The 12,722-nt window shown below is 43.7% G+C and overlaps 1 protein-coding gene across 2 annotated transcripts in view; it reads left to right on the top strand.

Annotated features, from left to right (window-relative positions):
• KLHL7 (kelch like family member 7) overlaps positions 1 to 12,722 on the top strand; it is a 255,900-nt gene that overhangs the window by 172,050 nt on the left and 71,128 nt on the right. For both annotated transcript variants that reach the window (XM_078663561.1, XM_078663560.1), the window contains exon 9: positions 3,106 to 3,307. In XM_078663561.1, coding sequence (XP_078519687.1) covers positions 3,106 to 3,307 — 202 coding nt within the window. The remainder of the gene's footprint in view (positions 1 to 3,105; positions 3,308 to 12,722) is intronic.

The following is a 12,722-nucleotide window of genomic DNA, read 5'->3' as shown; positions in this document are numbered from 1 at the left end:
CCATGGTTTTGCACATTTCTGGGCGAAACTAAATCTGTGTCTTCTTGGGATGCTAGTTTTCCCCACCCTTTTGCTGTGCAGGTTGGTGCAGGGCTCAAAGCTCTCCACTTCCTTTTTTAGCATTTATCTGATGCTGCTAGATAATTTATTGAGGTGTTGTTATATCACCTATCAGATGTTTGCCAGTAAAACCCAGCTTGTGGTCGAGTAGGAAGTAAAGAAATGTCAAATAAAAAATTGCGGAATATTCAAAGTTGAATGCAGTATAGTAAAAAGTTCTTTAGTGGAAATAAAACGGAAGTGCCCTTAGTAGACTTCAGATTCCAGCCCCTCTTCTATTTCACTGACCAGCATCACTGATCCATGTTTTTTGGCTCTCACAGGACAGAATCTCTGCCATACTCAATCATGATCTATGCATGAGGAAACCAGTTCAAGAAAACGTGTAAAGGGTACCAGCTGTAATGTCAAATTATTTCTCAACTTTAATCCCTCTACATGTCATAACACCTGTATATGGATTGGCACCTGGACCCAGGAAATGATGCGAATAATATGTTTAGCTAACAGATAATTTATCATTCATCTATAAGCTTCAAATATATATTTTTGTCTTCAAACATCAATTTGGCAGTTCTGAAAAAAACACAAATGTTAGTCTGAAATGTATGCTTTTCAATTGTGGAAGTATTCTTAATTCAACCAAACAAAACCTTTTCATCTACTACGTTGGGCTGCACACAGGGGAGCTACTTACAGGTAACTGGAAAGCTGCCACTAGCTACCGAGCTACTCATTGTAGAACTCTGGTGTATTGTAGAGCTCTGGTCTAGAAACATGCTCTAAGGAAGATTTAAAGATGAAAAACTTGGGACCTGTTTTCAGCAGACTGGACATTACTGCATTGGTTATCAATAGATGTCAGATTGAAATGTAAAACTCTAGCTCTTGTCCACATGTCAGTTTATTTGAATTATTCATGCTATCATGGAAGATGCTTGCAGATTTTTAGACCAGCTTGCAGTCTCAGATCTGGATCTGTTCCGACCCTAGTGATGTGGCGCTGAATGAGAACTTTTTATGGTGGCCCTTCATTGAGTGTTAAGGAGCACTAATGGTGGGTTCGTTTGAATGGCAGAAGTAGTGTGGTCAATCATACGTTGCAAATGACTTTTATGTATTTGATTACCCATAATTCTCATCTCATCAGGCGAAACATATGTCTTGTCCTATCTCTATATTCTTGCAACCGATGTATACGGCCTCCCCATTTGACCTCAGCCATTGACTAGGACCTCCAGAAAGCAACTGTCAGAAAGCTCCTTAATCCATTCTGGGCCCGTGATTTTGCCTTACAGTACAGGAACAACTTCACTGCATGGCCACGGTAACGTTAGTGAATACATACTCGCCTCTTAAGAATCTTAGTAAAATGGATGAGAGTTCCATGCACCATTGAATTGCTCAAAGTAGATGGCCTCTGCCACAATATGTATCTTACATAGCGCCCTGATGAAGGTTGTAACATCCAGAACATTGTGTTTGTCGTAACTGAAACCCGCGTCGTGGCAATTCCCATCTCTTGTCATTTTACTGTCTTCTCTGTTCTGATTCCTTCGAGTATCTGTAAAATCAATTGATATACGTTTTCTTTTCAAAATAAAAAAGAAATTGATATGTACCTATATGTTCATTGAAGCCAGTTGAATTCTGGCGAAATAATGCTGTTTTTTGAGCATTGGTGTTTTTTATTGTTTGTTATGCATGTTTTTTCTTTAGCTTGAGTGGGTATGAATGATTTGAATTGTTAGGATGTGGTTGTGTTCTTTTGATATTGAGGTTGAGCTTGTAGGGAGCTCCCAGTATTCTTGAATATTTTCATGATAATTATGAATTAAAGACCTAACAACTAACACAATGTATATTTTGATTTTTTTTAAAAACATAAAATTGGTCTGATGTATGACTGAATACGTTCTCGCTTATTAAATGATTAGGAGACGCTTTTGCTGTATGTTATTGTGATTTCAGCTGTGAGACAAATCTTTGTCACCTGGAGCACTCTTTTAATGAATGTTTCACTCAGCTCACTTAGCCTTCACTGGTCTGAATGGCGCTGTATGCCCTAACTAGTTTGCATTAGATCTTCTTAGTTTGTGCACTCGCACCCTAAGGCATAGTCACCTATGCATGGATCTCCACATGGATATTGCCTGCTCCTGCAGACCACATATGCACTGAACACTCACATTAGTTTGTTTGGGGTGTTTGCTAGGTGGGGTCTCCTGTGCCCAGCTGTGTTCCCTCACATATCTAGCTTCTGCCTGCACCGAAGGAACATCTCTTGGATGTACACCTTGCTCATCAGATTCTTAAAGGGGTACTGTTTACATGTACCTATTTAAGGTCATTAAGGTTCAAGTAAGACATGTGTCATTTAGCGATTTGAGGGATTAAGAACAGATGTTTAATTTTTGTGAAAATAGTTTTAACTTATGTTTCTAACGTCGTAGAACTGTGAGCGACACGTGTTGATATCTGTAAACACCCATTGCTAGTAAATAGCCATGTTTTTGCCTATTAGATATTCTTTTGTAAGTGACATTCAATTTAAGTTTGTAGTTTTCTACTTGGCATTTCCAGTGGTGTTTGACCGTCCTGAAAGCCAGCGTGCCTCAAGATGTTGTGAAGCTTGCCTTTGACTTTCTTATGTTGTTCACCCGAGGCTAATGTGCACCCATCTGTTGCTCTGTGAAACATTTGCACTAAACATCCCTACCTCATCGATGGCAGGTTATCTGCACATTTCTCACATTTCACCAAAATAGCTGTTGAGTATTGATTTTTGGTCTCTACCATTTTGTGCACATTTTGAGTCCATAAACTGGAGGTGAAAAGTAATAAGTGTTGGAAAAGAAAAGCAAGCCTGGTAATTAGAACTGGTGACTATCGGTGTGCTTGGTAATCACGTTAAGTACATGATGCTAAATAAAGTAGAGTTAATCATGGCCAAGTGATGGAGGTAGGCAGAGGGCTCATCTATGTATAAATAAATGCAAGCCTCTATTGTTACCCTTAAACTTCTGTCTGTTTGTATTTTTATAGGAAATTCAGCTTTATACCTCTTTGAATGTTATGATACCAGAACTGAAAGCTGGCACTCAAAGCCAAGCATGCTGACTCAGCGCTGCAGTCATGGGATGGTGGAAGCGAATGGACTTATCTATGTTTGTGGTGGCAGCTTAGGAAACAACGTCTCAGGAAGAGTCCTGAATTCCTGTGAAGTTTACGACCCAGCAACAGAAACGTATGTAACTCATGTTATTTGCCTTTGTTTATCCAAAACCTTTTCTAGCTACAATGTGTACTATAGTGTTCTTTATCTGGTAATTGTTGAACGTTTGTTTGAAAAAAGCAGAAATTCAATGGAAAATAAGTTTGCGTGCTGAAAAATACTTCAATTCGACTGTTATGGTTAACCATGATAAGCTTCCAGTTCACTGCTCATGACCTCACGTAAGATATCATAGGTGACATCGCAAATGTCATATCACCTCAACATTGTCATCATGGATGGCATCACTAGAAATACTCAATACTTATCCAGATTTATGGGTGTCTTTCATAGATTCACATGCCTGAATCATTCCCCGTCGTCGATATGGGAGCCCCCGGTACATAGAAAAGTAATGTCCTATAGACATACATAGAGAAAAGTAGGCCTAAGGGCCTTGCCTTAGAAGCCTATCTATGTCCTTTTGTAAAAAGGACCAAAATCCTGAAGGTAGCCAATCAGCTACCACCTCCCTCTAGAACCTTCCTGCCAGGAGCCTCAGTCTCTCAGATTTTCTACCGCACGTTGTGCTAGGGAGTCTCCACCTGAGCTCTCCTCAGGTTTCTTGGATTTATCTCTTTTTTTTTTTCATAAAACTTGGATAATTTGACTTTACAGACAACAATGGCTGATCAGCAGAAGAAAGGCCTGTTCAGAGCCTGTTCATCTTGTGGTAAGAAGAGACTGCACGTCGATGACAAGCATGAAACTTGCCTCTACTGTCTTTACCCTGATCATTCTCCTAAAGAATGTAGGATTTGTAGAACATTCTCTACTAAGACTCTTAAAGACAGAGAAGGGAGACTCCTCCTCTGGTTGAACAGACTTAAAACCAGAGAGGATGATGTTCTGTCCTCAGAGGGCAGCGAAATGGCTTCAGTTTCTTCAAAACTGTCCTTGAAGAGGCCAAGGGATGTTTCCCCTAGCCCTACTGACGTCCCTCATAAAAAGACTACCACAAAGTCTTCTGAGGTAAGATCTGATACGTCTGTGAAGGATGATCCCACCTTCAGAAAGCCAACGCAGTCATCGTCGACGAGTTCGTCGACGTTTTCTTCAAGAAAAACCACTTATGTCTCCACGTCGACGACGACGGTTTCCACGACTATGGCGTCGTCAGCCTCTTCATCAACAACGACGACCACTCAATCGTCGACGACGGGTAAGCCACTGTCATCGATTGTACTGATAAAAAAGCAGTCGACGTTCATTAAGGCCCCGTCGACGTCATCGTCGATGACGACACCGTCGACGAGACACAAAACGACAACGCCTACACCGTCGACGAAGACACCGTCGACGTCTGGCGCACCGTCGACGAAGACATCGACGACGGTAAGAGCATCGTCGATGCCGAAGTCACCGCCGACGAAGGCACCGTCGACGACCGCACCGTCGACGACGAAGGCATCGTCGACGACCGCACCGTTGACGACGAAGACACCGTCGACAGGATTGTCGACGACTGCTCCGTCGACAGCAACATTGCCGACGACCGCACCGTCGACGAGGGAACCGTCGACGACCTCATCGTCGACAATGGAGAAACGTTAGATGTCAGCACCGTCTACGACACCAGCGACGACGACGTCGTCGTCGACGACAACATCGTCGACGCCATGGAAAAAATCTGAGTTAATTCCATCGAAGAAGATTACCAGACTGCCTATTACACCAGATTTGACATCCCCAAGTAGGGTTCAAAAATTACCCCCATCTTGTCTATTACAAGATGATGACTCAGAGGACGACCAATTCGATCAGGCTACTAGTCCATCGGAGCTCATTGTAAAATGCCAGAGCACAGATGACGATGGAGATGAGGTCATTTTTACAGAAGAAACTGTTCAAGCTCAAGTACAAACTCACGTCACTCCAATGATCTGCCTTACGGCAGCTATAGTCACTGATCTACAATTCATGATCGAGGACTACAAAAAACGATTCCCAGAATCGCCAGCGGCCCCTTCCACGGAGAAATCTCCAGCATCATCCAGACCGCAACCATCTCCAAAGTCAAGACCACCACCTTTAGAGATTCCTCAAGAGAGGGAAACTGTTCATCACATGCAATCTTCAGATGATGAAGGCGATGAACCAGAAGAAGGAGAGGTTCGAGACGACCTATCCCATAACAGAGACGATGAAGACTATGTCGCTCATTCTCCAGCCACACCAGAACCCAATACTTCAGACTCTCCACCTGTGGATATCGGCGGATTCCACAATTTGATAGAGAGAGCAGCCACTAGGTTCCACATGACTGTAGAATCACAGGAAACAGATTGTTTGTTATATGACTTTAAAGATCCTATAAAAAAGACGGCTAGATCGATTCCCATAATAGATCACATCTGAGAACAAGGTCAGCAACTCATGCACACACCTGCATCAGTTTCAATAGTAGTGCCTAGACTGGATAAAAAGTATAAGGCACCAACAACAGCACCTACGTGCCTTAACGCACATCCTAAGCCGGATTCGGTAGTCACCCAAGCCGCACAAAAGAATTCGAGAAATCCGTCCTCGCCATTGTCAGCACCACCAGACAAGGAGGGCAGGAAATTGGATAGCATCGGCAAACGTTTTTCTACAACGTCAGCTATGACTATCAAAGTGGCCAACGCTATTGCCCTACTAGGCAGATACAATAGACAATTATGGGAAGACATTGTTCCATATCTAGCGGATGTACCCGAAGAATTGAAGGATGAGGTTCAATCTCTCCTTAAAGAAGGACAAATGTCAGCATCGGAGATCATCGATTCCGCTGTAGATGTCGCCATGACAGGCTTCAGACAGCTGGCAGGCGCAGCAGTTTTGCGCGGACAAGGATGGCTCAAAGCCACATCTTTCCGGCAAGAGGTCCAAAACAAAGTCTTGGACATGCCCTATGACGGGCAACACCTATTTGGGGAAAAAATTGATGAGGCCTTGCAGACGATCAAAAAAGACACAGACACTGCAAGAGCTCTCGGCACTTTACAATTTAAGAACCAGTCCTTTCGAGGGCACAGAGGAAGGGGTCAACCCTCCTACAGGGGATCATATCAAGGAAAATCCACTTAATCCTACAATCAAAATCGCTCACAATATCAGCAGCGACAGCAGCAACAAGGTTGTCAGACCTCCTACGGGAGATCGAACTTCAGGGGAAAATCCCAGAGGAAACCAGCCGGCGGACGACAATGACCATTTCCAGCAGCCAGTCCCCCCACCGTCTAGTCCATTCAAAATAGGAGGAAAATTGACACACTTCCTCCACAATTGGAGATCGATAACAACAGATCGGTGGGTACTCCAATTAATCCAGCACGGTCACTCATTGGAATTCAATTCAATCCCACCGTTAACTCCTCCTCGCAAGATTCAACACAGGCACCTTCGTTTACTCTTGCAAGAGATCTCTTCAATGTTGAAGAAAGGAGCAATAGAGCGAGTTACATCAGCTCAAAAAGGGAAGGGATTTTATTCCCGCTTCTTTTTAATTCAACAGAAGAAGAAGAAATGGAGGCCCATTCTAGATCTCAGGGCACTCAATACATTCTTGAAGAGCCAATCATTTCGAATGGTGACTATTCAGGAAATCCTAGGATCCCTAGAGGAAGGAGACTTTATGACGTCTTTGGACCTGCAAGACGCATATTACCATATCCCAATACACAAACGCCACAAGAAATTCCTACGATTCGAAGTAGCAGGTCAACACTACCAATTCTGTGTCCTCCCATTCGGCCTCGAATCAGCGCCACAAATTTTCACAAAGTGCCTGGCTCCTGTGGCAGCTTTCCTGAGACAGCAAAATCACCAGGTCTTTCCCTACCTGGACGACTGGCTGGTGAAGGCACCATCTAGGACAGACGCGCAAATGTCTTCCAACGCCTGTCTCACTATTTTCCAACGCCTAGGTCTGACTGTCAACTACGAAAAATCGACCTTACAGCCCACCAAAGTTATCACATTCCTGGGGGCAACTCTAAATACAACCTCTTCCAAAGCCTTCCCGTCTCAAGAAAGGAAACACAAACTGATCAACCTGGCTACCGCAGTGTCTTCAAAAACCACCATCAAAGTCCGTACATTCAAGTCCCTTCTAGGGATGATGTCTTCTTGCATACTACTCATCCCTCACTGTCGGCTCAGAATGCGCCCCCTTCAGGAGACCTTGACCAAGCAGTGGACCCAATGTACAGGTTCTTTCGAGGATCATATCCTCATTACTCGACAAATAACCACGGCTTTACTTTGGTGGACAACAAACAAGAACTTATCGAAAGGTCTGACGTTCTTGATACCGGCAACTCCACATGTCATAACGACAGACGCTTCTCTAGAAGGATGGGGTGCAGTCCTTCAGGAATTACAAATCAGTGGCAAGTGGACGGAACAAGAGAGGTCTCTACATATCAACCTCCTAGAATTGAGAGCAGTTCTACACTCTCTACAAGCATTCCTCCCTCGCATCAAGAACTCAGCAGTGCTTGTGAGAACGGACAACACAACCACAATGCACTACTTGAACAAGCAGGGAGGAACACGTTCGCTGACACTATCTCGCGAATCGCAGAAAATTTGGAACTGGCTAGTACTCAACAACATCAAATTAACTGCGGAGTATGTCCCAGGAAAAGACAACGTCATAGCGGACGCTCTAAGCAGACAGAGGTCACTGTCCCACGAATGGGAACTGGACCAAAGAGTTCTAAACGACATCTTCTTGGAATGGGGGAGACCGCAAATAGACCTTTTTGCCACCAGGGAGAACGCCAAATGCCACAGCTTCGCAAGCTGGCATCCCCAACCGAGGTCACTAGGAAATGCATTTTTCATCGCATGGCGCAACGTGTTTGCGTACGCATTTCCGCCATTTCCCCTAATAACCAGAGTCATTCGGAAAATGAAAATGGAACACTGCACCTTGATTCTCATTGCCCCATACTGGCCGAGACAGCATTGGTTCACGGACCTCCATCGCCTCTCAGTCCAACCATCAATCCATCTGCATCAACATCCCTCTCTACTCTCGATGTCCAAAGGCCAGGTACTCCACCCGAATCTGAAATCTCTCAGATTATCGGCATGGCTCCTGAGTTCCGAGAGTTCTGCCACCTAAACATCCCGCAGGAGTGCAAGGAAGTCCTAGCTAAAGCAAGAGCAGTCAGCACAAACAAAACGTATTCCTTGAAATGGAAACACTTTTGTGTTTGGTGTAAGGACAACAATCTACATCTTTTCAAGATCACTCCAGAGCAGTTACTGCCATATTTACTACATCTGGACAATCGGGACTTGCACATGCCTCTATTAGAGTTCATCTGGCAGCAATCTCCCGCTTTACAAGAACTTCAAAAGTACCCTCCTTATGGTCCAACAGATAATAAAACAATTCCTTAAAGGTCTCTATAGATCATTTCCAAGGCCAAGAAGAGTTCCACCAACATGGCACCTTAATGTGGTACTCAACCAATTGATGGAACACCCGTTCAAGCCCATCCATAGGGCTGATATCAAATACATTTCATGGAAAACAGCACTTCTTTTGGCTTTGACCTCAGCCAGAAGGGTCAGTGAGTTACAAGCTCTTTCCATACAAGATCCTTTCATGCAGTTCAGAGAGGACAGAGTGATTTTAAAAACGAATCCTCGCTTCATTCCTAAAGTCCCCTCGGACTTCCATTTAAATGAACCACTTATACTTCGCTCATTCTTCCCAAACCCCAGTACTGTAGCTGAGAGATACCTTCACTCTTTGGAGCTAAAAAGATGTCTAAAATTTTACCTAGACAAAACAAAACATTTCAGGAAAACAAATCAGCTTTTCATCGCTTTCAGCAGACCTAGAAAAGGCTTGCCACTTTCCAAACAAAGCATTTCACGATGGATATCAGCGGCAATTACTTTTTGCCATGACAAAGCCGGACGTCCATTACATTCCAAAGTCCGAGCGCATTCCACAAGGGCTGTGTCCACATCGGCGGCACTATTCGCTGGAGTACCGATTCTGGACATCTGCAGGGCAGCGACCTGGAAATCGCCGCATACATTTACCAGGCACTACTGCCTAGATACGGAACTGATGCAGGATGCAGCTGTGGGCCAGGCTGTACTTCGCCATCTATTCCAGTAGGATGAGCCTTCCTCCTTCCCACCGTCCTGCACTGGTATGCACATTTATATACTTTATTATTTGTATTGCTGATGGTTACTAGTCACATGATATGTATTATCTCAGACTATTCGTTATGTTCCATCACAAATGTGCATAATGCATTGCTTGCTACTCTGATTTAGGCATGTGAATCTATGAAAGACACCCATAATACTGGATAAGAAATGCGTTACTTACCTGTAACTGCAGTTATCCAGTATTGGTGTCTTTCATAGATTCACATGCAACCCTCCCGCCTCCCCAGGAAGGTCTCATCTCTCCCTCTATAACATATGTTACGTCTACCTAGCTTGGTGCGTACGAAAATCTGAGAGACTGAGGCTCCTGGCAGGAAGGTTCTAGAGGGAGGTGGTAGCTGATTGGCTACCTTCAGGATTTTGGTCCTTTTTACAAAAGAACATAGATAGGCTACTAAGGCAAGGCCCTTAGGCCTACTTTTCTCTATGTATGTCTATAGGACATTACTTTTCTATGTACCGGGGGCTCCCATCTCGACGACGGGGAATGATTCAGGCATGTGAATCTATGAAAGACACCAATACTGGATAACTGCAGTTACAGGTAAGTAACGCATTTCTTTGTTTACATACTTGTTCATCAATGTTGTGTTGCTAAGTACTATTAGGTCACGAAGCCCATGAACATCATGAATATACACCTATAACTTAAACGTCCATGCATCCCACACTTATTGCTGTTCAGCAATCAGATGCTAACTGAATTCCTTGAATAGTTTTTAATTGAATATAATTGTTACAGTCTGGCTTCATTATGGAATTATAGTACTCAACCCATGAATCTTCGAGCAGTCTGTAGAAATATGTGCGAAGTCTAAGCCCATGAGCCACTTGCTTTCCCAAGTAAGCCTTATAAGATCTGCCTCTATACACCATGATATGAGTAGCGATGACAGCTACCATTATCTGCCCATCTATCCTCGTGCTAGAACGAGTGATTGCAGCAGCGTCCACAGTCCTCATCATAGGTGTTCGAGCCGGTCCCAGCAGCTCCTTTCAGCCACCAGATGCCATCCTAGGCGTCTCATCGCTTGCAGGTCTTCAAAGCCGCAGTTGGGTGTGGCGTGGAGCCCATCGATCAGCAGGGTCTCCGGCTCACCACACTACGTGAGACGCCTCCCATCAGTCTCACGAGGCTAGCCTCTAGGAGGCAGGCAACCCCGCCGCCATTTTGACTCAGCTCAGGCTGCTCCTTGAGGTGCCGCCAACAGTCTCCTGAATCCCCTCAGGTGCTCGTTCGGTCCTAGGGGAGTGCACCTCAAGGCTACAGGTGCCCTCACTGAGTGGAATTCACTGGATGAGAGTCAGGATGGTGGCGGATCTCTGAGGGGTCCGGAGCACCCTTAGAGTGCAACCGCCATCTTCGCTCGCCAAGCTTCTCCAGCATTTTTAATGTAGAATCAAATTTGTACATCTGTTGCAGTGAGAGAATTAGTCCATTGTATCAATAGCGGATGCAGAGCTTTCACATTTGGAACGTTTGCTTTGGTAACAGCCTCTAAGGTTGGTACCGGAGGCACGACAATTATCTTCTTCCCCTGAACGAGTGCTCTTTCCCTCAATACAGCAGTACAGCAGTACAGTATTTTTTCTGTTGATGCAAAACGCATTTCAGCGTTTGTATACAAATGGGATTTGAATGCAATGGGTACCGTTTCGCCTTCATTGAAGGTGAGGTAAGTGTACCCTGATTGACCTGCGATTACACGGATCACCAAATTCGTGGTGTTTACCTGTGTGTGTAAGTGTTTGGAAGCTATCCTGTCAGCTTGTAAGGAACGGAAGATTTCTGTGTGTTCCTGTGTCTACTGTTGGATTGAAAAATCAGGTCTAATTAAGTTGTAGAAAGGTTTTACTTTTTCTGCATAATCCAAAATGTATGCTCTGCCAAAATTTAGGAGTCCTAAAATGGATTATACGTTTTTCATACTTTTTGAAGGTTGGATCAGCAAAAAAATAGCTGCTAGGCTTTTCCCTTCACTTGAAAGCTCATATCTCAAAACTAGGACATTGAGGTGGGCAATTTTTGATTTTTTTTTAAGTTAAATTTGTAGCCCTCCGAGATGAATCCCAGAATGATGTTGTTCACCCTGTTCAAATGATCCAATAATTCATCGTCTTTCAGATAAATATCATCTACATAGGACAATGCCTCCTCATCAAAATGTTAAAGTAACTCTGATACCTTTTCTGAGAATTCCCGGATCTATTCTTATATCCTTGGGACAGTCTACAGAATTGGCTTTAAGAGCCGAGGGCCAAAAATGCTGTCAAATATTTGCTTTCAGGCTCTATATTTTGGCATAAGAATCCATTTGAGATATCTAGTGTTGTCTTATATTTCTTCCGCATGATGTTATTATCAATGCGGCACAGTGTGCATTCTGTACTGCAAATGTTTTTGTGCTTGTGTTTAAATGCCTGTAGTCTAAAACTAGACTGTATGAATTGCCGGGTTTCGTTCCAGGAAGCAAAGGATTATTCATGAACAAGGTGCAATTCTCAATCACACCTTCATATTCAAGTTGATCGAATATCTCCCTGACTTGTTTCTTTGCAACATGTTTTATTGGGTGCTGCCTTCGTGGTGTAGGAGTAGTTTTAACTGGGATTTCATGGTTAGGTGACTCAGCATACCACCCTACATGATTGCGGTATATTGCGTGAGCTAGCGCTACTGCCCACTTCTGCTCATATGAATGTTTTAGTGATTTTGGAACGAGGTCTGAGAAGGCTGGTAATATTACTGCTTCTCCTTTAGGGCAGTCCATAACAAATTCAGGTGACAAATCTTTTCCAGCCAATAGGATATTGTATCCAAAAGTCAGCTTCTCCCAGAAGAGACCCGTCACTTTCCTAGATAGGTCCCCCTCCATTTGCAGTGTTATTTCATATAACTTATGCAGGACACTTAACCTAGTTTCAAGTGTTTCCGACGTTATATATTCATTCAACGCTGCTGTCACCAGAAATTCCATCAGGTTCTGGCGAGCTATTGATACTTCTGCTGCACTGTCTAGCATTGTCACAGCCCATTCCCTGTTTAGAAATTGAGTCCTAAGTAGCCTGGGCATATCTTATTTTAAGGCCAGCTACTTTCTTTTTAAATTGAGGTTTACTTTTGGGTTTATCTTCTTTTTTGATAATACACTCTGAAGTGCAATGTGTGTCTCTTGGCTTTTCTCGCTCTTCCAATCTGCAT

The sequence above is a fragment of the Lissotriton helveticus genome, chromosome 10, assembly GCF_964261635.1.
Source record: "Lissotriton helveticus chromosome 10, aLisHel1.1, whole genome shotgun sequence".
Lineage (NCBI taxonomy): Eukaryota > Metazoa > Chordata > Amphibia > Caudata > Salamandridae > Lissotriton > Lissotriton helveticus.
Note: the sequence above shows the minus strand (reverse complement) of the source record. Positions and strands in the feature narration are given on the sequence as shown.